The sequence below is a fragment of the Alnus glutinosa genome, chromosome 7 (assembly GCF_958979055.1).
Source record: "Alnus glutinosa chromosome 7, dhAlnGlut1.1, whole genome shotgun sequence".
NCBI classification, from domain to species: domain Eukaryota; kingdom Viridiplantae; phylum Streptophyta; class Magnoliopsida; order Fagales; family Betulaceae; genus Alnus; species Alnus glutinosa.
In genome coordinates, this window is record NC_084892.1 from 95,116 (window position 1) to 121,334 (window position 26,219).

General features: G+C 38.1%; 2 protein-coding genes across 4 annotated transcripts; one reads left to right on the plus strand and one right to left on the minus strand.

The window, feature by feature from the left end:
- The first annotated feature begins 3,855 nt into the window (after positions 1 to 3,855).
- Positions 3,856 to 21,603, plus strand: LOC133873971 (U11/U12 small nuclear ribonucleoprotein 65 kDa protein). Of its 3 annotated transcripts, XM_062311783.1 has the most exons (13): positions 3,856 to 4,115; positions 4,235 to 4,296; positions 5,302 to 5,527; positions 5,629 to 5,700; positions 5,824 to 6,045; positions 9,061 to 9,142; positions 9,293 to 9,466; positions 9,840 to 10,031; positions 10,117 to 10,287; positions 10,453 to 10,540; positions 10,790 to 10,848; positions 11,443 to 11,508; positions 20,910 to 21,603. In XM_062311783.1, the coding sequence occupies exons 3-13, from the start codon at positions 5,367 to 5,369 to the stop codon at positions 20,991 to 20,993; spliced, it is 1,371 nt and encodes a 456-aa protein (XP_062167767.1). In that variant the 5' UTR covers positions 3,856 to 4,115; positions 4,235 to 4,296; positions 5,302 to 5,366; the 3' UTR covers positions 20,994 to 21,603. The 3 variants fall into 3 exon arrangements, with proteins under 3 accessions (XP_062167767.1, XP_062167766.1, XP_062167768.1); XM_062311782.1 differs by lacking the exon at positions 4,235 to 4,296 and having other exon boundaries at positions 3,856 to 4,168; XM_062311784.1 differs by lacking the exon at positions 4,235 to 4,296.
- A 502-nt stretch (positions 21,604 to 22,105) lies between these two features.
- LOC133872303 (uncharacterized) lies at positions 22,106 to 24,871 on the minus strand. Its single transcript, XM_062309782.1, has 2 exons — positions 23,083 to 24,871; positions 22,106 to 22,323 (listed from the first exon to the last, which is right to left on the minus strand). Exons 1-2 carry the CDS (start codon positions 24,630 to 24,632, stop codon positions 22,245 to 22,247), a joined length of 1,629 nt encoding a protein of 542 aa, XP_062165766.1. The 5' UTR covers positions 24,633 to 24,871; the 3' UTR covers positions 22,106 to 22,244.
- Positions 24,872 to 26,219: the final 1,348 nt, after the last annotated feature.

The following is a 26,219-nucleotide window of genomic DNA, read 5'->3' on the forward strand; positions in this document are numbered from 1 at the left end:
TTTTTTTTTTTTTTTTTGTCTTTTTGGTGATTGCTTGCGATGGATCCTGAAAACAAATTAAGTTTGTTTCATGCATAACAAATTAAATTTGGGAATCATGATCAGTAAAAGTGTAAAGTTAAATAGATAGAGAATAATTAAATCTAATACTTTTGACTAAAGGGAGAAGGAAATGATAAAGAAATATGTTATATGTACATCTTTAAATAATTTTTTTTTTTTAAATTAACTATTAAATATGTGATAAATACAATTTTTCATCTTTTAAACATTTAAAAAGCTTAAGAGAGTTGGTAATTATATGCACATTGACTTAAACGTAGATGGTGATGTCCTTGCCTTGGTCGTTGGGTTAATTATAATTTTTAGCGTCATACTTCCATTCCTTAATTTCAATTCGTGGGTTGCCACGTCGTTACCAGCTCGATCTCATTCATATCCCTTGGAATCTTGGATGGTGACGACTGACACGTGGAGGGTCCCAGCTGGCCCCCCTCCTCTCCTGAGGTGACATATATATATAACATTTTCCTCCGTTTTCCAAATTCCTTTATTTATTTAATTTTTTTTTTCATAACAGTGCAATAAAGTGAGGTATATATATATAACAGTGCAATAAAGTGAGGTATATATATATATATATTGATGATTTTGAAAGAAGAACACAAAATGTAACACACTTTTTTTTTTTACAAAGGATCGATGCTCCCGCTTGCTTAGGAATTCATTTTGTTAAATAAAACTATCTTAATTAGAGTAATGGAAGCAAATTAATCCATCCTATCCCGCACACTTCTGGAGAGAAGAGCGATCGACCCTGTTGGGAGATTCCATGCATCAAATTGATCCAAAGCACCAGCTTCCTCCCCAGTCCCCTCATAAATAATTTTTATTTCAAGCCATCTCTCAAAACTTTAACAGCTAGCCAGAAGGCAGGAGCACTCACCATTCACCAAAGCATCGCATCAACCAAAAGGTTCTTATGCCTCATAAGATACACCGTATCGAATTAATGATCTTCGTGTGAGTAAAGGTCATGCCATATGTGCTTGTGCAAGCTGTACGTACAATTCCAAGATTCTATCTGTTTTTTTTTTTTTTCTTTAAAAAAAAAAAAAAATTCCTAGTCCATTATCCGATAACCATTACGATTTACTAAATGGTTATAAGTGAAATTTTCGAATTCAATGCGGATTGAATATTGTTTATTTTATTTATGTTGGTACAGTTTTCGGTATGGTGTGAACTGCATATTTCTTGTTGTTCACACTTTTTAACATATCTGCAAAACAACTAAAACCAAAAACCCTTCCGAAAGTCGTTCTAATGCATAAATTAGCTTCTGTGAGAAAATAATGTTCAATACACAAGAATTCAATATGAATTTATACCTAAAGTATATGCTTATTTATAGACAAAGAGATGGAAGTAGGGACGGAGGGAGGAGGGGCTTGCAAGAGCCATGCCCCCTCCAACCCCTCAAAAATTTCTTAAAAAATAAAAATATAAGATAAAAAGAAAAAAAAAAATTAGGTTCCTGGCCCTTACCAAAAAAAAAATTTGGCCATTGGCCGCTTGCCTATAAAACCTTTTGGCTCCATCCCTGAATGAAAGTCAACCTGAATTAGGTTTCCTACTCTTTCTTGATCTATGAGTGTAATCAGAGTTCTATTTGTTTTTTGCTTCCTTAATAGACATAGGATCTTTAGAGATTAGATTTTGACTAGGAGTCCTATCCCAATTCTATTAGAAATAGGACTGCTGATCAGAATAGAGTTAGACTTAGATTATGAGTCCTACTTCAATTCAATTTGAAATAGAGTTCTAATCTGGATTTCTTGAAATGACTGATACATGAATTCCCGTGACATGCTTATATCGGGCCTTGGATGACTGAGTTAACTCTCGGTCCCTAATTGTCTACATTTTCCAGAACCCAATCTGAATTTTATCTCATGTCGTGTATTTTCGGGAACGGCTTCTTAATTTTTATCTATCAGACAAGACTTTTTGGAAGTCCTACTGTCTCTTTCTTGGGCCAGTATTGACCCAAAGGCTCATGATTCTTTAGTTGAGTTGGTCTGAATGAAATTATTTTCGACAACTTATTTATCATTGTTGTCGTTGTTGTAAATAGCTTGGATAAAGGAGGATAATTTGGAAGGTGATAGACAGAGGGGAAGGTGGGTGCAGGCAGTGGGTATTGTTATGGGCTTGAAATGGCAATGTTTGGGCTATGAATAGGCCCTTCTAGTATTCATAGATTTGTATTTGTGTTTGTATTTATGCTATGAATCGGTCCAAATTGTAGGGATGGTTATCCATAGGGGTGTGCAGCGGTTCGAAAAGTCGGTTAAATTGGCGAAGTCGGTTCGGTTAACCGACCATGTCGATTGAGTCGATTAATTCACCAACATTTAACCGACAAAAAAAAAATTCGAAGTTTTCGGTTAACCATCGGTTAAGGCGGTCGGTTAATCGGTTTTGGTTAAGATTAAGCCTTAAAATGGGCCTTCTGGCCCTTCTTAATTTGGGCTCAATTTTTAATGGGTCAAAAAGACTCAAAATAATTTTAATTTTTAAGGCCTATATCAATAAGTTGTTTGGCTGTTTAAAAAAAAATTAAAAATGATACATAAAAAAAAAAAAAACTAAAAAATGATAGTATGATACATCAAAAAAAATTAAGACTAGGAGAAGAGAGAGAGAGAGCTACCAGAGAAGAGGGCAGTCGGCACTTGGCAGACTCGGCATTGAGCAGTCGGCAACTCGGCACTGGGCAGGTGACTAGGTCACCGACTCACAGGTGGCTAGGTGGGGACCGTGGGGTTGTGGGGACTCTGGGTCCCGGGGAGGCGCCGCGGCAGTCGGCATGCAAAGAGGGGATTCGAGAATGGCCAAATCGCTGGAGAAGTGGAGAGGGGATCCGGGAGTCGAGATAGCCGGATTGCCAAAGCCCAAAAGCCGTCCGTCAAGGCGTCAACGCGGTCAAGGTTAGGTCAAGGGCAACTGGGCAAGGAGGTTCATGAATCACCAAACAGTCGAAATTGATGAAGAGCAGAAGAAATTGAAGAATGCGATGAATATATACTCCATACAAAACAACGCCGTTTTGTTTTTTTGGTTTTTTTTTTTTAAAAAAAACAATGAATTGAAATGACGTCGTTTCGATATAGGCGGTCAGTTAACCGACCGGTTAATCGATCGGTTAACTTTCGGTTTGGGCCGGTTCAGAATTTCGGTTAACCGCTTAACCGACCGCCTACCGAATTGACCAAATTTCGGTAAAAAGATTCTCTTCCGACTATCGAACCGAATTTTGTCGGTTAAGTCGATAGGCAGTCAATTTCGGTTCGATCGCGGTTGGTAGGGAGTAATCGGTTAATCTGCACACCCCTAGTTATCCAGCCCAATTCAACTTTGCGGAAGTTATGTCCAAATTGTGAGCGCAATGAGGCATTGTTATGAGCCTGAAAATTTGAATAACAGGCATACAATTCTGAGAAATAAATTTTAATTGACATTTTGGTAAAAGACAATAAAAAATGATAATTTGGCAATTCGATGAACCAATCCCTCATTTTTACTCTAACATGCAGTTAAGAGATGAACCTTTGAATAATTCTCTGGTTATCTTTCATTAATCTAAAGTACTGAATTAAATACAATGACACAATAACTGCTAAACCACTAACATATTTACTGGACCTCAACTCACCCACTACTAAAATAACATAACTGACCAACTAGTAAAATAACTACCCATGACCCATTACATGTAGCCCACTACTGTAGCCCACTATCCCATTATTTCTAGAAAGCACCAAGTCCCTAAAACTAACACAATGTACTACCTTGAGATACAAATTGCACGACCCATGACTGCAACCCATCGCTGCACGTCCTCTGCTCCTATCACTCTCTTCTTCCGCACATAGTCCCTTCTTCCACGCCTCATTTCCTTCTCATTCTTTTTAGCTTCCCAGGCACCAGCACCCATAACAGGCATCGGCCTTGTGTTTTCAGTTTTTGCAATTTGTTTGCTCGGAGGATCCGTAGACGTTTGTTGCCATTTGCGTCAAAGAGGAATTATCGACATTGATCTGAATTGAGCTGTTAGTACATCTTCAGCCAGCTTCTGATTTTCTGATCTTTTTTGCATGTGCTTGTAAGCGTATTATCTTCGCCATCATCATTTATTAATTATTGTCATTTCTTGTTTATATACACAAAGGGGAGCTTAGTGAAACACAAATCAAATTACTAGGAATTGGAATTGGAACCGGTGGAGTTTAGGTATGGTTGGAGAACAATTACTATCTTTTTATGAATTCTGATTCTCATTTGCCTCTGAAAATCGATTCCTTGAACTGTCTCTGCCACAATCGGTTCCTCATTCTCAGGGGAGGGTGAGGGGTGCAGTTGCCCACTCTTAAAAATATATCTCGAAAACTTTCATAAAAACAGATATAATAAATACTTGTTTCATTATTTGGGTACTTTAATTTGTTTTGATAAGTTTTTTTTTTTTTTGATAAGTTGGTACTTTAATTTGTTGCGTTTGTGTTATTTTCCTCACTTTAATTAGTCGTTTAGTTATTTGTTTGTGCTGATAGGAGTTTGCGGCACCTTTGAATCTTGCAATGCTGATAGGAGTTTGTACAACTTAATTTTTAGTTAAAAATATTTATCAATGTCTTAGCTTAGTAGTGACTTGGGATATTTGCTGAAGTACCAAAGTGGTAATATATGAGATTTTTTCATCTCTTATAGACTATGTTGGTGCATGCTCGAATTTTCATCTGCAACCTGTTGTGCTTGGATTTCACTCCTAGTAATCAGTGCTGTCCACTTGCAGGTTTACTCATCCAGTTTGGTTGATCTGAGATGGATTTTTTGCTTCTTGTTGATTTCCTCTTTTCCCTGTTGCCTATATTGTTCTTGCCCATGATTGGGTGCTTTTGGTGGACATACTTTTGTGGCCATACCATTTCCCCAATCTTGGCCAATATCTGCTCAATCGCTAGGACATATTAGAGTAGGTGTTTTTGAAGTTTTGGTTGCTTGTTCTAACCTGCAGATGATATTAAATTTTGGTTTCATATGACAGTTGAAAGTGGTTGGAAGTGGTTACTTTAAAACTAATAAAAAAAATAGTATTTATTTAAAGTAGAGAATTCGGTCTTTAGAGCTTTTGAAAAGTAGCTAGCTAAAATAACAAAAGTGAATTTCTAGCTAAAATTTGCTTAAACTTTGACTAGTTCACTAGGAATGCTCTAATTGCGTTAACGATGGCTGCAGTTCCCTCCTCCTCCTCCTCCTCCTCCTCCACCGTGTTGCAACATTACATAAACCCTCAGAATCAGATGTGGCAGGAAGGAGAAGCAAAAGCATTTAATGGAGAAGCGGAAGAAGCAGTGGTAACCCTTTTGATTCGGCACCTTCCCGAAGCCATTCCTCTTGACACCCTCTCCAGACTCTTCTCTCACTACGGTGCTTCCTCTGTCCGTCCTTGTTCTGCTCCTAAGTGCGTGGACTCTTTTTTTCTTCTTTTTTTGCTTTGTTTCAATCCAATCACCATTCCTTCTTTCTCAATTGCTCTCATTTTTTCCTTCTGTCTTTCTGCAGATTGAGAAACTGTGTATTTTTGGATTTCAAGAATGAAGCTTTGGCATGCCAGGCGCATCGTCAGTTAAATGGGTATTATATTGTATTGGGATAATTCATTCCTGTCTGAACAGTTACTCTTTTTCTGATTATGATCCAGTTCAGTTCAATTGTATTTAAAAGTATGCCATTGCCTTTGTTTTTGGGTTTTGTTAGGCTGAGGTTTCTTGGTAAAGTCTTATCAGTGGAGAGAGCTGGTAATAAGCCAACCCTGGATTCCAAACTTAAAGCAAGTCAAGCTCATTCCGGGGAAGATGCTATACCACCCACTTCTTTGGCCAAGGATGCTACTCAACGATTCAGTTCGGGGTCTATGCCTGCTAGTGAACCCATTGCCCCAAGGCTTGGTGTCGACTATCCATTTCCTCCTCACCTTGAGTACGTATTTCCATTTCACTGTAGATACAGCTCCTTCCTTTATATGTCTCCTATGAGCTGTCGTTCAATTTTCTACATTACAGTCAGTCGGTCACAACAATTTAGTCATGCACGTTATTATTTGTGGACTTTACATGTCGGCTCTTTGTGAAATCTCAGATCCATAGGCAATGTCAGTTCATCAATCAGAATGAAAGAGGCAATATTTAGCTCTTTTGTTATTGAATACAATGATTTTTGTGCCCCTTATCATTCAGTGCTTTGATTTGACTGAAAAGTAATACTTATGTTGTCTAACATGTAGAGTTTTCTTTCAAAACCGTCTTTGGGTGACATAGAAATCTTTAGATTTTCTTTTTGATGAATGAGTAACTTTCATTAACAAACAACTGAATACATTACAAAGAAAAGCTATAGCAAAACACTAAAGCTTCATAACTCCTATACAAACCCAAAATATACCAACACAAGAAGTTCAAACCTCAGCAAAATTAAAACAAAATCCCATCTATACCCCAAGAACTAAAAAGAATATCATTCCCACAGGTCTTCTTGAATTTACCTTGGGAAATAAATCGGATCTTCACTTCCCATTTAATTTGCTGTAAAAGCTTATCCTCAGACCATGGATTATTTCCATGTCTTAAAGCATTTCTATTCCTCCAAATGTTATAAATTGTAGAACCAAAAACTAACCAACAAAGATAAGCCTTCATAGTTTTGCCCATCCACTCCTGCAGCCCCAAAGAAACCACATCATCCCAGCATATAGGCGGATTCAGCACACAACAAAGCTCTATAACATGGTACCAAATTCTGCTACTAAACCCACAAGAGAAAAATAGATGATCTTTGTCCTCAATCCCATGTATGCAGAAAACACCTTTCACATCCCCTTGAAAACCCCAACACAAGTTTCCTACCAGTAGATAACGCATCCCTCATTGCCAACCAAGTAACAAACTTGCTTATGAATGGTGATGTGGTCATTTTGTGTACCAAAATATCAATAATAAAATTATCACTCGCAATAATACGAACCTTTATAGGATAGAGATATATTGAGGGTGTCAAACCTCAAGGACTACATAGGAATTGCTATCAATTTTTTTAAGATTAAATATAACTTAATTAAAAGAAGTTTGATTTGATTTTATTTATAACTAAGTTAAATGCATAAAACTAAAGACATAAAAATAAATATTGATTTTACCACTTACCGCATAACAATAGTCAATCATAAATTAACAAGGGAAATTTCATACTATGCATGATATAGGGCTCGTCTCACTCGAGTAGTCAAGAAATTACCTCTGAAGAATAAGTATAATCCATATTTGGTTGGCACAGACCGTCTACTTAACCACTAAGATGCAGTACGACTCGTCTTCCCTATGTATGGATTAGCTATGTCTTTAATAGGATACACACAATCAATGGAATAGTATAACTCATCTTCAATTGGTACAAGCTGTCTACCTAAATTACACTAAACTAGGGTGTAGTACAATTCGTCTTCTCTAGGCATGGCCTATGTAACCCTCTTAATCATATGTCAATTAAAACCGTTGTATAACAATCATTCACATAATCACAGAAAATATGAAGGATTTAGTTCAATCAATATAAAAGACTTTCTAAGACAAGATAAGAAATTCATAATGATTGAATATAAACATTTTTTTTTTTATAAGTAATGATTGAATATAAACATTAAGATCAATCTCACAGTTATACAATCATCATGCATATAGAAAATTCCAAATTAAAATACAATTAAACCATTTTACTTGGAAAGGGCTACATCAATACCTTGTTACAAATTTAGCTGCTCATCGTGGTGCTGTGATGGCCTCATGTCATGTTCTTTTCCTCTTCAATTTGTCAAGCTTAGGGGTCTATTTATAGAGATTAGAAGAGGCCTAAAAGGACTAAGAATCTAAGAAAAATTGAAACATAGTCTCTTACTCCAAGTAGGAGATTGAAAATTCAATCCAAGTAGGAAAATGATTCCAAATTCGTCCAAATTTGTGTTTTTTTATTGCGGGACGATTTTGGCATAGTAAACTTCCGAATTAGGAAAAAGCTATTTCTAGCATATTTGTTGTATTTTTTATTAGCTTTCCAACGCCACCAATTTCATTGAAATCCGATATCTAAGCAGAAAGTTATAAACAAAATACTGAGATGTGTGCAAAATCCAAATTTGAATCCAATCCGATTTTGACTCTTATTGAAGATATTCTGATATAATCATTCCCTTGATTTGATTAAACTTAACCACCTCTTCTAGGTCTTCTATTATGATTGGTTAAGTTAACCATATCTTCTAGATCTTTTCAAATTGTGCTTTAAGCCCAAAATCAATGAAATTAATTGCATCTTTATTTAAAACCTGAAAATAATAAAACAACACAAAATCAAACAAATAACAATGTTAAGAAATTAATATATATAAGTTAAGGACCTTGAATGTGCAACATTCACTACTTATCAAATGGAAAAAGGAAACCAAAACAAAAACCACCAATTCACAATATTTTGCTTAACCCGAATGGCATCCCAAGTATTTGAACAAGAGTACTTACCAGTTTTTGAAACAGACCAATTCGAGGTGTCAATCCACCAAGAGGAATCAAACTCAGCTTGCTTTGAATATCAACAAGCTAATCAGAATGAGCAGACCTCCAATTCTAGTAACCATCCTTAATGACAGAATCTAAACGGGCCTCTAGTTTACTATGAGCATCATATATAACACAATGCCCATACTTCTCAAAAACCACCCCATCTGGGTGCCAAGCATCAAACCAGAGATGGATGTTCTTACCATTACCAACAACAAAAAGAAATAAAATGTCAAGCATCATTTCTAAATTTCAACAACTTACACCAACTCCAAGTACAAATCTGAGGAATACTAACTTGCCAAAAGCTCCTACCCTTTAATCTAAAAGTAGAAATCTTTAGATTGGTCTGTGTCTATTTTAGATTTTAATAGATCTTGTCTTACAGGTATGCTTACCCTCCACCAGATGGAAACATACTGACCAACATTGTAAATGCTCTTATTGCCGTCCCTCGCTTTTATACACAGGTTGTCTCCAATCTTATCAAATGATAATAGAACTATTTACTGGTTTTCCTTCCTTCAGCTCCGTAGTTATATTATGTGCATCATTCTAATTTAGTTAACTTCATGAGCATAGTGGGACATATATTTTACAACATAGGCTTTTAATTCTAGGTGTTGCACTTGATGAACAAAATGAATATTCCAGCTCCATTTCGTATGGCTCTACCAATTCCACCCCTACCACCTTCAGTGCCTGCACCACCACCACCTCCCCCTCCTGTACCTGCAAAACCTCATTTGGCATATCTGTCCAGTGATGAGTCGGAAATGGAATCTTCAGATGAGGTAACCTCTTGCACTGATTACCTAAAATATTTGGTCACATATTATACGGTTAAGTTTGTATATACTTAAATGATACCTTTTGTCTTCAAGCAACATTTACATTCTTTGTCATTTCGTTTTTAGTTGTTTGAACAGGAAAACCTCTGCAGTTGATTTTTCTGCTAATCTTTTTTTCAAGAAAAAAAGGCGGACATTTAATTACAACATTTGGGGAGAATCTTTACAATGTTTCTTCGATTAGCGTTGCAGATGAATCTCTACACTTCTGCAAAAGGACATTGAAAAAGACGGAACCGAAAGGAAAATCCTTGAGTTGTCTTTCAAACCTGTTATGTATTCCTTGTGGATTCTAATTTTACTGTGATACTTTTAGGAGATTAATGGAAAAGCCTATTCTGTTGGAGCTTCAGCAGTAAAAAAATCTGGTCGAAAGCGTCTCAAGCAAGAAGCGATTGTGGGCCCTGCAGTTGATAAAGATGTCATTCATGAAGCTGTTGGTGTGAAACCTGCCACCTTGGTCCCTAAAGAGATTCCGATGATTAAAAAAAAGAACCCTGTATTACAGGTCATTTTCTTTTTGCGATAAATGATTATAAGCGAATCTCTTATCTTTCATACTTTTTTATATCCTGATCTTGGTTGGGTTGCAGATCAAAATTGCCCCAAAAGTTATTCAGAATGAACAGAAAGATGACAGCACGACAAAAGAATTAGAGGACCCAGACAAAGAGACCTCAGATATTAAACCTTATGCAACCCCAGAAGACTTAGAGAGTGGAAAGTTGCCCCCAGAGGAAATTTTATCACTACCAATGTTTAAGGTACTGAATGTGATTAGAAGTATAGGCGGCTCAGTAAACACTAACTTATATCAATCTTGAGCATCTGTTATTTAAAACAAAATACATACAACTGGATTAGAATGATTTTGACTTGCAAATATTTACTCAGAATGATTAATTGAAGCTCTTTCGGATTTTTTTTAGAGCTATGCAGCTGGGTATCCTGCTTCTGTGTTGTATGTGAAGAACTTGGCAAAGGAAGTGATAGCTGATGACTTCTACTTCATTTTTGGTGAGATCACTAACACTGATTATTGCTACTTTATCCAAAATTCAGTTTAGTTTTTGGTCAATGGTACCTATCTAGCAACTTTCATGCTCGTTTAGAAAAAAAAAAGGTTACTGTATGATTGTATTCTGTGAAATAATTGTTCATTAAATCTCTGTAGTGCCTCATATAATTAATGCTGTGTATAATACTTCTAACAATGTTATCGAAAAGACAGTTGTGGCATATTATATCTGACTATATGTGCTTTAGGGTCATTATTTGGAAGCATTGATGCGGCTAAATCTGGTCTTCGCGTGAAGCTTATGCAGGTGAAGTCTCTGAGTTGTCTTTTTACATCAAAATCAAGATCTTTTTAGTTCCCAGTCCTTAGTTATTTCAATATATATTTTAAGTCCTGATTCTTGAAGTACATGAGGAGCAAGGTTTGGTTATCTTTTTTTTTTATCAAAACCACTAGCAGAGATTTGATCCATGAGCGTTTGTTTGCTAGTTGTTTTGGTTCTCTTATAGAGCACTTTTTCAGTTTTGAAAGTCTTATGCAGGACTTGATCGGTTGATCCTATGATCATACATTAAGAGCGTGAAAATACAACTTGGTAACAAAAGCCACTGTCAATGCTCTTAATATTAAGCACTAACTGAATGTTTCGCTAAACAAATGTGGTACTTATAATTAGATGACAAACTGGAGGATTATTGTCATGGAGAATGACTGTATCGGCGTATGGAAAATTCATGTATGTGATTGTGAAAGCATTAGCACTCGGATGTTTCAGTGGATGGAAACAAGTTTGTGGACCTGACATAACATATTAATTTCTTGATTGATTAACATTTGCTATCAAGTTAAAGTGCTATAGTTGCTGAATTTTGGACCTAAAAGTAATAAAATTTGATTTCAGGAGGGAAGAATGAGAGGTCAAGCTTTTGTGACATTTCCATCAGTTGAACTTGCCCATCGTGCATTGGTATGTATCTTACAGAATGCAATCTGATGTGCCTGTGTTTCTGCAGCATCTCAGCATGTATATAGAATTGTTATTTTTTAGCTGGTCCTTGCTCCTTTTTTTGTGCTATATCGTATGATGTTATCGCATGAGCCTTAAGTCGCTATAAAACTTATAGTGCAATATCTGGTTGATAGAGTAATTCTAAATGATTCATCATAAATTCTTTTGGGTTCCTCAGTAACTCACTGTCATGCTTCCCAATTTTAAGTAGCTGTACTTCAGTTTCAAAATGAATGCTGCTTTGGAGATTGTTTTTTAGAATCCATACTAACAGTTAGGATGGTTCCAATTGGCTGCCTAGGATCCAATTTCGAATCATTGAAATGCAAATGCAGTCCAGACTAAAGAAAGGGTAAATGCAATAAAACCAGATTACTCTTCACTTGATCTCAAAAGAAAGATCGTTAGAATTTGCTAGTTTGATCACAGAAATCCCATTTTCAAACCATTATTTGGTTGGGAGCACCTATGGAAGTATACCTATTGACATTTTGATATCCACATACTAAGCTGCCTCGGATTTTTTTAGCATTAGTGCCATTATGTATTAATTTCATTAACATGAACTGCCTCATCACTTCAGAGTGTTCAACCTTAAGAATCCACTTTCAGGAAGCTGTCTTGTTATTTCTCTCCCACTTAAATGACGGCAAAGGAATTGCTACCATTATCAAAGTTAGCTTCAGCAATGTACTTATTTCTGTAAATGAATCTAGGGGATGGCCTACCAGTGAGCATAAATAGAAGGAGATGGAAAGTGGAAACCTGAATCTTAAATTGGACTCTTAGGATTATAGCCATATATTCAGCACAATGAATGATGTTGCGATGTGAACATAAGAGTTAAACTCTAGATTTACATCAAGTTTGAATGTAGTTGCTTTGAATGTAGTTGCTTCTGTAACTTTTGGGTCCTACAACATATGAAATAGGTTAAGCTTCATACATATGAACAATACTATTGATACCGTAGTTCATGGCCTTGGCTTTTCTGGTAAAAGGGCCAGGTTGTTTGCATCGAGAAGAATCCTAACACTAATTGAAGTAATCTAAAAGCCTAAGGCTATGTTTCCTAACGTTTTTTAAAATTCTTTTTTTTTTTTTTTTTTGATAAGTAATTGCAATTTATTAAAAAGCGCAAAGGGGCGCAACCCTTATACACGGGAAGTATATAAGAGAACCCTTAAAAGGGACGAATAGAGAATAAATTTAAAAAGTCTACATAAGTAAAAACACTCAAACTATGAAGGGGCGCTTTCCAAAAATATAATGTATTGAGCAACCGTTTCCGTAGCTCCACCATAGATGTCTCTACATCATCAAATAGTCGAGCATTTCGCTCCCTCCAAATACACCACAGCAAGCACAGAGGAGCTAACTGCCAAGCCTCTTTAGCATGACCACACCCAATCGCCGCCCCCCAACTATTCAACAACTCCAACACCGTTCGTGGCATAACCCATTCAACCCCAAATAAAATAAGAATGTAGCTCCAAAGATCCCGGGCGACCTCGCAGTGAAGCAACAAGTGATTAATAGACTCCCCACTCTTTTTTAAAATTCTCTTCTCTTTTCGTATACAAAAATACATTTTTTCAAAAAGTTACCAAATGAAACACTTTTCAAACAGCAAAACATTAAACGCTTTTCAAAAAAACAAAACACAACACACTTTTTAGAAAACTTCCCACATCTTCTATTAGAAAATTTTGAGAAAACATGTGCTTACTTTTTCAGATGTAGAGGCTGACTAGGGAGGGGGGAGGGGGGTGGCAGCCATCCCTTCTCCTCTATTAGGGTGGCCGCACGGCCACCTATTCATTTTTTTAATTTTTTTTTTAAGTAAGAAGCCAACTTCCACACCTAAAAAAATAAGCATTTATCTTCTCAAAATAAGCATGTTTAGTGTTTGTTTCTTTAAAAATACTAAATACTAAAAAGTCTACCGAATATTTTTCTTCTGTAGATCCCGCATAGAACACTTTTCAAATGTGAACCCCACTGAAAACACTTGTCAACTTTCCATCATATAAAAAACTCTTTCAAGTCAAAACACGAAAAACACTTACCAAATATATTCTAATTTTTTTTTTTTTTTACATTCTGTTCTTCTCCGCTCATTTTTTAGTGTAATAATTTAAGCATGTGCTCTAGGGCTGACATGTTTGACACAACTGCAAACCCGACACAAAATTAGAGGGTTAAGGTTTTATCGTAAGAGGGTTCTGGTCAAAACTGGTTGACCTGATTAGAAGCTATTAATAGATGAGTCAAAATCGTGTCAACCCGCAATTAACCTGCATAACCCGTATAATTAAATTACATTTTTACCCATAAAACCGTAAGTATATAATTATGGTTATGATATCGATTATCAAATTGATTTTTTCACCAATCTAGTTGTGAATGTGTATAATTAATATAATTTATGCTTATAAGATATGAAACTGTGTTAATTATGGTTATGTCTATTAATTACAATTATGGATATAGTTATCAAATTGATTATCATGAATCTAGTTGTGAATGTGTATAATTGATATAATTTGTGTTTATAAGAAATGAAACTGTGTTAATCAGGTCAAATCAAGTATTTATGTCAACTCAACCCGTTTATATTGAATAGGTTGAAACGGGTTGAAATTGATCGTGTTTGTGTCAATCTAACACGATCTATTTATTAAACGAGTTATTTGAATCGTCTTGTGTCACTTGTTTAGTTAAACAGGTTGTGTTAGAGTTAAGAGGTTTGACATGATTAATTAAATTGATCTTGTTCATGTCAACTCATATAGTCATATACCCATGACTCGACATGACACAAACCCAACTCATGAACTTGAATTGCCACCCCTACTTTGCGCATTAGACCATGTGCATGGTAACATCACTCTAGGCTAAAGAAGTTATGTTATTTATCCAAGTATACATGTCTCTTGTTCACTGTGAAAATCATAGGAATGTTATATCTATCCTTACTAATACCCCCTGAGAAACAAATAATATTTGGCTTTTCAAGCTTACTCATCTCGTGAGCATCTATTGATTTATATAGAGTTTATACATGATACAAGATAACATCAAAGTACTTGCTTCCTAGTCTAATACTATCTCTTAGAGATAAACCTAATCTAAATACAAAAACTGTGATCAGCAGCCTAAAGTAAACAAAATACAGTTCAAACTCTTCTAGTAAATACAAGTAGGACTCCATCTCTTTAGGAACCGGTTGTCACTGGTAGTTGTGATCAATCGGGTTTCTCCTTAACACACTCACTAGGACTCTTATTAGTTTGAATAGAGTTAGGAGTGGGTTGTGCTTTAATATCCTCCTGCAAGTGCAACGGGAGTGAGCGGACGTTGAGCTTGTAAGACAAACATTGAAATCTTTTAGAAGCAAGCGGTTTAGTTAGCACATCTACAATCTGATCAGCACTTGGAACAAATAGAATCTCTAGGTCCTTGGATGCAACCAACTCTCGAACAAAATGGAAATCAATAGCTACATGCTTGGTGCGAGCATGAAAAACAGGATTGACCGATAAGTAAGTTGCTCCAATATTGTCACACCATATCTTCGGTGGACCAAACAATGTAAGACGAAGTTCTTTAAGAAGAGACCGAATCCAGAGCAACTCTACAGCCGTGTTAGCAACAACCTTATACTCAGCCTCTATTGAAGACCTGGAGACAGTAGGCTGCTTACGAGAGCTCCAAGAAATTAAGTTAGAACCAAGATACACACAATAGGCACTGGTGGAACGTCGATCATCAGAGCATCCGGCCCAATCAGCATCCGAGTAGGCGTGTAGAGAATTGGATGAAGTCTTGTGCAAAAGTAAACCATGAGAGATGGTATGCTTGAGATACCGAAGAATATGCTTAACAGCTTGCCAATGGAGCGTGGTTGGACGATGCATAAACTGGCATACACGACTTACAGCAAACGCCAAGTCTGGGCGTGTAAGAGATAAGTACTGAAGTGAACCAACAACACTTCGATATAATGTGGGGTCCTCCATAGTATCATCTGTGTAAGCAGATAATGTCGAAGAGGATGCCATGGGAGATGAGACTGGTTTTGCTTCGGTCATGTTGGTTTTGGAAAGTAAATCTCGAATGTAGCGCTGCTGAGAGAGTAAGAGACCATCCTTCACTGGTATAACTTCAATGCCAAGGAAATAGTGTAATGAGCCGAGATCTTTAACATCAAAATCACTACCCAAAAGCTGTAAGAGTTCATCAATGGCAGTGGGAATAGAAGGGACAATAATAATTTTTTTTTGATAAGTAAGAAGAACTTTTATAAAAAAAGCGTAAGGCGCCCCTAGGTACACAGGAAGTATACACAGGAACAACCAAAGCTAACCCAAAAAAAACCCATAACACCAATGCCCCAGAACACAAAAGAACCAAACAAAATACAAAAGAACCCAACTAAGAACAATAAAACCCACTACCCGTCAAAGCACAACAGACCTACAACATATGTGCCTTGCCCTTCCTACGCCTAGAGGGGTAATTCGCGTCCCCATAGTTAATGGAACTATGCAAATTTAGAAGCTCCCTTTTCCCTTTAGAGTTTTGACGCGCAAAAAACTGGAACTCCTCCTCCATGGCATCTCGAATAGCCAAAGCCTCCTCCCCAAAATCCCCATCCATCGCCCAATCTAATGGCAAACCATCCCAATAATCATCTTCATCCTCCTCCCACACCACAATCTCCCCGTTATGATCAAAGCCAACTGGCCAATTCCGAGTTTGGGAGAAACCATTCAAGCAACCACTCGCAGGGGAAGAAGGACCTACAACCCCGTCATTGTTGACCTCCTGAAGCGCCACGGTAGAGACTGAAATCGGGGGAATATTGAGAAACCCCTTCCTAAAAAGGCCCTGATTCACTGGCGTCATTGCCTTCTTTATTGCAGGAGGTTTTGCCGCCTTCTCAGCTGGCGACACTCCACCTGAAACCCTCTTAACAACGAAACCAACTGACATCTTCACAGCTTGCAAAGAGTCAGAAAGTAGCCCATCATTCCACTTCACAGAATGCCTTTCCCTCAATTTTTTTGCCCTTCTGTAGTAACACTGGAAGGGCTTAGAAGCCACCACAGGGAGGGGAGAGCGCAGCTTCTCTCCTAAGAGAGCTGCACCAGCGAGCGACGGAGCGGCAGAGAGGGGATTAGGAAACTGAAGCTTCCCCAATGGAGTAAACTTAAAAGAAGTAGAAGCTGAACCCCCCGGAAAACCCAGATCCGGTGCCGGAAAAGGGGGGAAACCGAACCTATTAAAGGCTGGATTCACACTCGAGCAAGAACCCGCCGAAAGCACCTGGGACCTGCTCGACTCACCCCCGGAAAAGACTCCGTTCCTGTATCTGTCCCTGTAACTGTCGCCGACGAGGACTCCGGCCTAGGATAGATCCTGACATCAGCCGAAGAAGCTGGACTCACGCCCACATTATCTCCCAACCCTGACACCTCCAAACCCCCAGGAAGAATCCGATTCAGAACCAACCCAGAGGACATCTCCGTTGTCGTCTCCGACGAGGTTGGCGGCGGACAGGAAACTTTAGGTTTCCGCTTGATTCGGGTCACGCGAAAACCAAAAGGTTTTCGAAACAGCCCCGACCCGGTAAATCGGCTCAGAACTCTCCCCACGGCCCGGCCCAAAGCCAAATAAAAACCAGAACCCGACTTACGCCACGTCCGCAATCTCGAAATTTCAAATTTCAAATGAGAGTCCTTACCCTGCGGACATACAATCTGGTCTTTGCCCAACATATCAAACCGGTGAGCCTCCAAGGAAAAGCAATCCACCGCCGATCTCGGAATATCCTCTGCATGCCGCACCGCCGGAAGAAGATCGAACTCGCAAGGTGTCGCCCGCGAAACCCTTAGCCCGGACCGACCATCACCCACTATGGGCATCTTCTTCGCAACATCGATCGAATCCGCCCTCACAACCTCCGCAAAAGAAGGCCCCGTCCACTTTGGAGCCAGGCCCAGAGTCATCCGAACTTCCTCCACAGCCTTCTTCTCCGGTGTAGATGAGGAGCCGAGCCTGCCACTCACCGAACCTGAGACAAAATCGACAACCTTTCTCAGCTCGTCTGAGAATTTAAGCCATCCCCACCCTCCACGGCCCTCAGGGATAACAATGGATCCTTTCCGACCGCCCAATCCGAACATAGTCGCCTCTAAATAGCGCCCAGCTTCATTCCCACCTCTCCGAGCAATTAGAACCTTCGAACCTTCTCTAAATGACTTCACAAAGACTTCCTCTGTCGGGAGACCCATCAACACTTCCAACGTCGACGCAAGCCATTCGGCGCTCTGAACATTCAACAAGACCACACCCAGAAAATTTTTCCTCTTCTCCTCCACCCTCAACGTCAACGCCCCACCCAGAACCGAGAAGGTGAAAGCCTTCGACTCCACTAAGAAAACCTTATCCATCAACGTCACCCCCGGGACTATGACGACCAAACCCAAAAAAACTACATCGCCGAACAAAGAACCACCCAGACGAAACAGAAGACCGAAAATCAAAGCTAAAGGACCAGACAGGAGGCTGAAAGAGATAGAGAATGAGAGAGGACGAATGAGAAGTCGAAACCCTAGCTGGACGCGCTCTCACGCGCCGTCACTAGGACAGGAGGCAGAGAGAATGTTAGAAAGTTTTTCAATAATGAGAGAGTCAATCAATAGATGATTTTCCTGACATGGGGGACAATAATAATATCATCAACATAAATCAGTAGGAACATAGTGGCAGCTGCTGTATGATAAAGAAACAGAGAGGAATCGGCTTTGGAGCCAATAAACCCAAGTTCAATCAGTTTCCTACTAAGTCGAGCAAACCATGCCCGGGGTGCCTGCTTTAGTCCATATAGTGCCTTCTTCAACTTGCATATATGATGAGGGTAAGAAGGATGAATAAAACCCGGAGGTTGCTCCATATAGACATCCTCGGACAATAAACCATGCAGAAAAGCATTTTGGATGTCTATTTGTTTCATAGACCACCCAGCCGAGTAAGCATGTGATACAAGATAACATCAAAGCACTTGCTTCCTAGTCTAATACTATCTCTTAGAGATAAACCTAATCTAAATACAAAAACTGTGATCAGCAGCCTAAAGTAAACAAAATACAGTTCAAACTCTTATAGTAAATACAAGTAGGACTCCATCTCTTTAGGAACCGGTTGTCACTGGTAGTTGTGATCAACCGGGTTTCTCCTTAACACACTCATTAGGACTCTTATTAGTTTGAATAGAGTTAGGAGTGGGTTGTGCTTTAATACCCCCCCTCCCCCGACTGTAAAAAGAAAAGGTTAAAAGCACTTGTAGATGAAAATAAGCGGTAGGGTATTTTTCTAATAAACACCACACACAGCCTGTTATTATTTATGAAGAGTTACATACTTTTACTTAAATACATCTATTAAAAAGATAAACTTAATCATATCCAAAGGGTAAAATATAATTCATCATAATCAAACAGTCCCCTTCAAGTTGGAGAATATATATCGTATAATCCCAAATTGGACAAATAAATACAACTTGTCCATGGCTAAGAATTTTGGTGACCAAATCTGTCAATTGATCTTCTGTCTTCACATATGTAGTAACTTTTTATTTTTTAGTTACTTTATCACGGACAAAGTGATAGTCTACTTCTATATGCTTTGTACGCTTATGGATATACTGGGTTTGTGACTAAATGGATGGCTGCCTGATTTTCACAGAAAAGTTTCATGGGTGTTTCTACTTTAGATCCCATTTCTTGAAGAAATTTTTTTTAACCATGTCACTAGAATTTCTTCCAAGAAATGTACAATAACTAGTGGTAGACCTTCTGTCTAATGGTGAATTAGCCCAGTCTGAATCTGTATAACTTTCAATATATAAGTAACCATGATCTTTATATAAAAGTCCACGTCCTGGTGATTCTTTCAAATTTGAGAATTCCTTGTACTACAACCCAATGAGACACTTTTTGGTTTCTCAAGAAATTGACTAACCACACTTAGTGCAAAGGAGATGTCAGGCTGAGTAATAGTAATGTAATTCAACTTTCCTACTACTCGTCTATACCTGCCTGGATCATCCAAAAGTTCACTTTGATCATGTCAATTTCTGATTTGGATTCATTGGAGTACTAACTTACTTGGACCCCAGAAACCCTACATCTTTCAGAGGATCTATCTTATACTTTCTTTGAGAAATAATAATACTGTCAGCTGATTAAGGAACCTCTATACACAGAAAATGTCCCAGCTTGCCCAAATCTTTAGTTTGGAACTTGGTGCTCAGAAAATGTTTCAAATGTTCAATTCTTTGAGAGTCATTACCAGGCAAAATAATGTCATCGACATATACCACCAGCAAAACATACATGCTACCAGAATGAATATAATAGATTGAATGATCTGTTTGATACCTCATCATGCCAAACCCAAGTAATTCTCACTGAATTTTCCAAAGTTCCAAACTATGCTCTAGGCACCTATTTCAACCTATAAATGACTTTTTTTATTATTATTTTTTAAAAAAAAACTTACACACCTTTCCATACTCACCCTGCAACAAACCAGGAGGTTACTTCATGTACACCTCTTCAGAAAGTTCTCCACGTAGCATTCATCACATCTAGTTGATATAGAGGCCAATGAAATGTGACAGCTAGACAAATGAGTACTTGTAGAGTTGTAGTTATGAATTTTAACAACTGGAGAGTATGTTTTTGCATAATCCACTCCATAAGTTCGTGTATAACCCTTGGCAACAAGACGGGCTTTCAAACGATCAACGGTACCATCTGGTTGATATTTAATAGCATAAACCCAACAACCAACAGTCGTCTTACTAGAAGGTAATGGGATAAGATCCCACGTGTCATTACAATGCAAGGCAGACATTTCCTCCTCCGTAGCCATTCTCCTTCCATCATGAGATAAAGCATCTTTAAGACAAGTAGGAACACATGTAGAGGAAAGATTGGTAATCAAACAGGAATAGGGATGATTGCTCATCGTAATCAAGCATCTTTTTCTATTGATGATTGGTCTGATTCAGAATTATAAAGATTTGGTTACACATTTTTCATCATCATCAGCCCGCTGACGGTTACAGCGTGACAGTCATTAAAAAAACAACTCTTACACAATTTATTTTTAACATGGGGATGTTTTATTCTAATATGTTAGGTTTCTGGAAATGGCTAGTTTTGGAGGTTTCGCTGATTAAAGAGTAGCATATATAGTTCTATTTACAACTAAATGAAAGCTTTTCTTTTCTTTTGATTATCTTGCGTATGTGCTGAAATCAATGATTGACATACCCTTGGTTGCAGAATCTAGCAAATGGATATGTGTTCAAAGGCAAGCCAATGATAATCCAGTTTGGTCGGAATCCAGTAGCTGACAAAGCAAATTAAATAGATCTGCTAACTAGAGGAAGCTCCATATACTACTGCTTCATGGTTTGTGCTACATTGCTTATTAAGCTAGCTGGAAGATATCCACTCGGTCTCAATGGTGCAGCATAGGCGTAAGTGTTTACAAGGATCAGACGTTACTCCTCAGCTGGCCATACTAGATGAAAAAAAATGGTAGTGGTTTTAAGTCATGGAGCATTTCTTGACTAATGGCTGGGAAAAGGTCTGCTGATGCTCTAGAGCACAAGAAACAGAACTTTGGGAAAACGAATTCCACTACCGAACTTGTTTGGCGTAGATGGTTGCGGTTTGTGGCTGTAGAAGAGAAAAATGTCAAAACAATTCTGGGACTGAAGCCTGCTGCTAAGGACGTTGAAGATACAGATCTAGGTGGTTTTAGTTAGGCTTCCCTGTATCAGCACAAGTGCTACAGTTACTGTTCCCTTCTCATTTGTGCATGCTCTAGCATTAGTGTAGTAGGTGCAAGCAAGAGATGGAATGATACAAGGTGCAAAGAAGTAAGTATTTCAGTTTTATGTCCCGGATGGCTTTGACTTATTGATTGTTTAATTCTCATCCAAATTATCCCAATTCCTCGATGTTGGATCTAGTAGAGAATGTCCATGTTTTGTAGAAATAGAAATATACGCAAGTAGCTTATGATTGTAGTCATACACTGATTTCTGATTAGAGTGTTGCGAGTCTGACATGAGAATACTCATAAAAAGAAGTGTGGCATGAGAATTAGGAATCATGGGCAATCCTCTTTAACGTGGAACTTTGTATCAAAAAAAGAAAATTAAAAAAAAAAAAAACCAAAGAATCAATGGAATTTTATCCGATTTTATCACGGACAAAAATTTACAAAGAGTGATTATTAATGCTACAGAGGAGGCCCCCCTGCTCCCCCTCAAATAATTATCATAACTTTTCATAACCGGTCCCCCCCTCGTTTTCCACATGTGGTAGATTTTGCATTAACCGTGATGATAATTGACTGACACGTACAGTCATGATTGTGCAATGGCGGTCGGCTGCTTTTAAGTTTTTACGATGATATTCTAATCTACTTGAAACAAGCCTCACCATAATTCACCGTGACTTTGAAGGACTTTTTAAATTGAATTCCTCATTCTTAATGAATTGAAAAAGTAATAATAGTCCATGCATACTCTTCCCAGGAAAGAAAGACATGAGGAATACATAATAAAGTCTATGACTGCTGTTAAAATCTAGGCGGCCGCTAGTCTTCTAATGCCAAATCCCCAAGATGACAGCAATGCAGAAGAGTAAAAGAAGTGCAGCGTCTCCCCCCGGCAGGACAGATGACCTGCAAAATCCGAGCATGGCAATAAGACTCAACCACAAGACAAATGAATAAAGAAACTTATTTGTATTCATTGAAAATAAGTTCATTTCCTTTCACTATTCCATTGTGCAGAAAAAGAAGTGATGAAATTCCAGCACATACTTCTTCTAAAGGACATGGATAACAAGAGTACTATAGAACTGATCAAATGAACTTTTAGGCTTTCACATAATTCGTTGAGCTAAGAAAAAGGAGATAGATCAAGGTTTCAGACAAATGTAAAACAGTTGGCTCTTTTGAGGAGATATTAAGCTAGCCCAAATCCATCTGACAGCAGTTTATCTAGAATCAAAAGGCTTATGTCATATGGGAGGAATTTGGACTCCGTTTTTCAAGTTAATTTTGCCACACTGAAAACATGGGCTGATTCCAAATGAAATATAATGAAGCTAGAGATGGTGGCATTTGCACGGGTGATTAAACACAAGGATGAACCTGCAGAAAATTTGTATCTACCTGAGAACTAGTTTTCCCATTATCCTGATCTTTCGCTTTTGTAGCTTTTCCCAGGATTGAGATCAAGCTTAACCAATAAACATGTAAAACGAGGTGATCAAAGGCACATCAAGGCTGCCTCTGTAAGCCAAGTGTCACCACAGCAAGTTCATGCATGTGTAATTTCTCTTTTATTTGCTTTATCTTGATGTTGCCCAACAAATAGCTTAAGAGTACTAATGTTCAAACAAATATATAGCTTGAGAGTAAATCCTTTGGCCATACCTGATTTTTTTTCTAGATTGATATATGTAAGCCACTGCAGGAGGAATGATGCCAAACAGAAAGCAGTTTGCATAAACCCCTGCAAAATCGAGAGCTCTTGAAAAAGTGGAGCGGAAGAAAGATGCTATGAGAACTGAAGCACCCAGTACAATCACCAATACAGCGATCTTGAATGAATCAGAACCGTCTACGCTTGATTTCAATTTAGCTTCTGAGCCAGCACCGCGCCTCGATTCTATATAAGAAACTTTCCCTGGATTTCCGCGATTAGGCTTTCCTGAGTAAACAACAAAGCCAACTCTCCCAATTTCATCCACATTAGAACCCATTTGTGAATGAGCGCTAATTTGTTTTCCTGAACCGAATTTGCCAAAAAGCAACTGCAAGGTATCAAGAAGCTGTTTTGGGAAGCTTACAGCATATCCAATCAAGCTAGTTGCCAGGGCAGAGAAGGCAAAGCCTTGAATTGCAGATGAAGCAGAAGGGTTGACAGAGAGCAAAAGGGATATAGGGTCTGCTATGGAAGCGGCCCAGTTGGGGCCTGCAAGCCCCAAAACAATCAAATTCCATGACAAAACCATGAGCAACGGAACGGCCCCACCAACCAGTATTGCTTTGCGAGCATCATGCACGGTGTTCCCAGCAATCTTACATATGAAAGGGGTGATAACATGAAACCCCAATGTGAGTACAGTAACAGGTATAGCAGGCAAAATCGACGAAAAGCCCCACGAGGCATAAGCCAATGAACTCAATATGTTTGTTCTGGCCACAGATAAACCAACAGCCACAAGTGCAGTAAGAGAGAAAATCATGATGAAGCATAAAAAGCGATTCGTAGCATCAATGGCCTTAAACGGAAAGAAAAGAGTCACAGTTCCAACAATTAGAGGAAACAAGGCATGAGCCATCACAAGATTCATCCATGGAAACCACAGAGAGACAAGTGACCCGATGCCCGAAACACAAGCCACTAATAATGAAAAACTCAAGGATACATAGACGAGGGCAACAAAAGCACCGAAACGACTTCCTAAAGCCTTTGTTACAAGGCCAGTAAAGCTCACCTCTTCCACCCCATCTTCTTCCATGGTTGCAAAGCTGAGCTCAGCAACAAGAATGATTGAGGAGATAACGTAAACCCATGAGAGGAGGATGACAATGGTCGAGGGAAATGGACCTGAAGTAATGGTGGCAGCGGGCAAGGCGAGCATTCCAGGCCCGACGGCAGTGCCAATGATCAAACTGACAGCACCCCAGAAGTTCTTTTCATGAGTACCCTCTTGAATCTCTTGAGATTTCTGATGCTTGGTGAGGTTATCATCGGATTTAGGATCAGTAGTAACAGAAGTGGTAGGAAGTGACAGAGCATTGTGAGTTGCGCACCTTGCAATGTGGCTGAGATTGTGGGTTCTGGGGGTGAAGACGGGTTTGGTGGGTGATGGTGTAGGAAGTTGTTTGCAATGATGATGATAATGTCTGGCATGGTTGAATCTTGGATGGGTGGTTGAGCTGGGTCTGGAAAGGTGGGGAAGATGTAGGTGAAGCATCTTTTTTGGATAATCAGCCAACGGAATCTCTTACAGAATGAGATTCTACTGAAGAGGAGGAGGAGGAGGAGAAGAGTTTGGAATTTGGTTGGACGCTGTTAAAGTGCCAAGTTGTAAGTACTGCTGGGCAGGTCTACTAAACACTATGGAGAAGATCGAACCATTCTGATTTCTGGGTCAGAGCCGTCAATCGTCAGACAATAAAGAGATTCCTTTGAATCTTTGGTCCACTTTGTTAGGAAGACAGAGAGAGAGAGAGAGAGAGAGAGAGAGAGAGAGGACGGATGGGCCCGGAACCTTTAGGAAAGCCCGCCGTAGGTGTTTTGTTTTCTTGGTTCTTTCCCTTTTCCCTTTTCCTCGAATTTTTTTATTTATTTTGTTTATGATGAGAATACCAAAGAAGAAAAAGCCAAATTTACTATGTTTTTCTAAAAAACGACTTAAAACTTGAGTCTTTTTCTATATTGTATATATTTTCTCCATTTTTATTTTATTTTATTTGGTATGTTGTAACTTATCATCGTTTAAGAATCGAGATTTATGTTGTTTGTACACACAAGCATATTTAAAATAAAATATGCTTTAAATATTTTTTTTTAAAAAAAAAAGAAAGAAAGAAAGTGTATTTTTAAATATTTAAAAATAACCACTATTTGGGTTCTCCTTTCCCTATCCTTATTCTATTCTATTGCAAAAGTAGAGGAAAAAAGTGCAGGTACAAAAATTGAAAAGTCTAACCAATAGAGAAATTGATAAGATATTCGTCTTTTTTGTTTTGACACTTTTCGATGTTATCACTACTTTTAGAATTTAGAAAACCTTGGCCTGAGTGAATCACGTGTTAAGAGACTTTCTCTTAAAGAAAAAAAAAATGAAGAAAAAGAAGAAGAAGAAGCTGGGGAGAAAGGTTTGATGAGAAGTGGAAAGAGAAAAAAGAGCTAAAATTGAGAGAAAGCAGTAGATGAAGTAAATAGATGAGAAAGGGAGAAAACAATTACAACTTCAGTTAAAATGCTAACATCCTTTTCTATCTAGAGTAAAGCGCTAGATTTATCTTTTATAACTTGTTAACATGTATCGTAATAGCTAGTATGTGATTGATCATTGGAGTCCTGTTAACTGTTAAAAAAATTAAAAATTAACACTCTACAATCGCATGATGACACATGTCAACAAGCTGTAAAAGAGTTAGACAAATCTTACATTATTCTTAATTTCTAACAAAATTACTTATTAAACTATTTTCTCAAAATGAAAGTACGGGTTATGTTTATTAAAACCTTTTTTGTTTTTTTGAAGCATCCATTGTAATAATGAGAAAGATTTTTGTATATGTGTCCAAAGTGAGTGATAATATCAAAATCTTATAAATTGGCCCAACTCATACTTTTTTTTTTTTTTTTTTTGACATGTCCAATCAAGAAGGAGGGATTCAAACTAGTGATCTTCGCTTCATAAGGCGTGATTTCTAACCGATGTGTTTTCATGAGGCGTGGCCCAACTCGACTTACTAATGGGGGATGCCCATAATTTTGTCAATGATTCAATCATAAGATGATATAAATTATGGTTGAAATTCACCTTTGA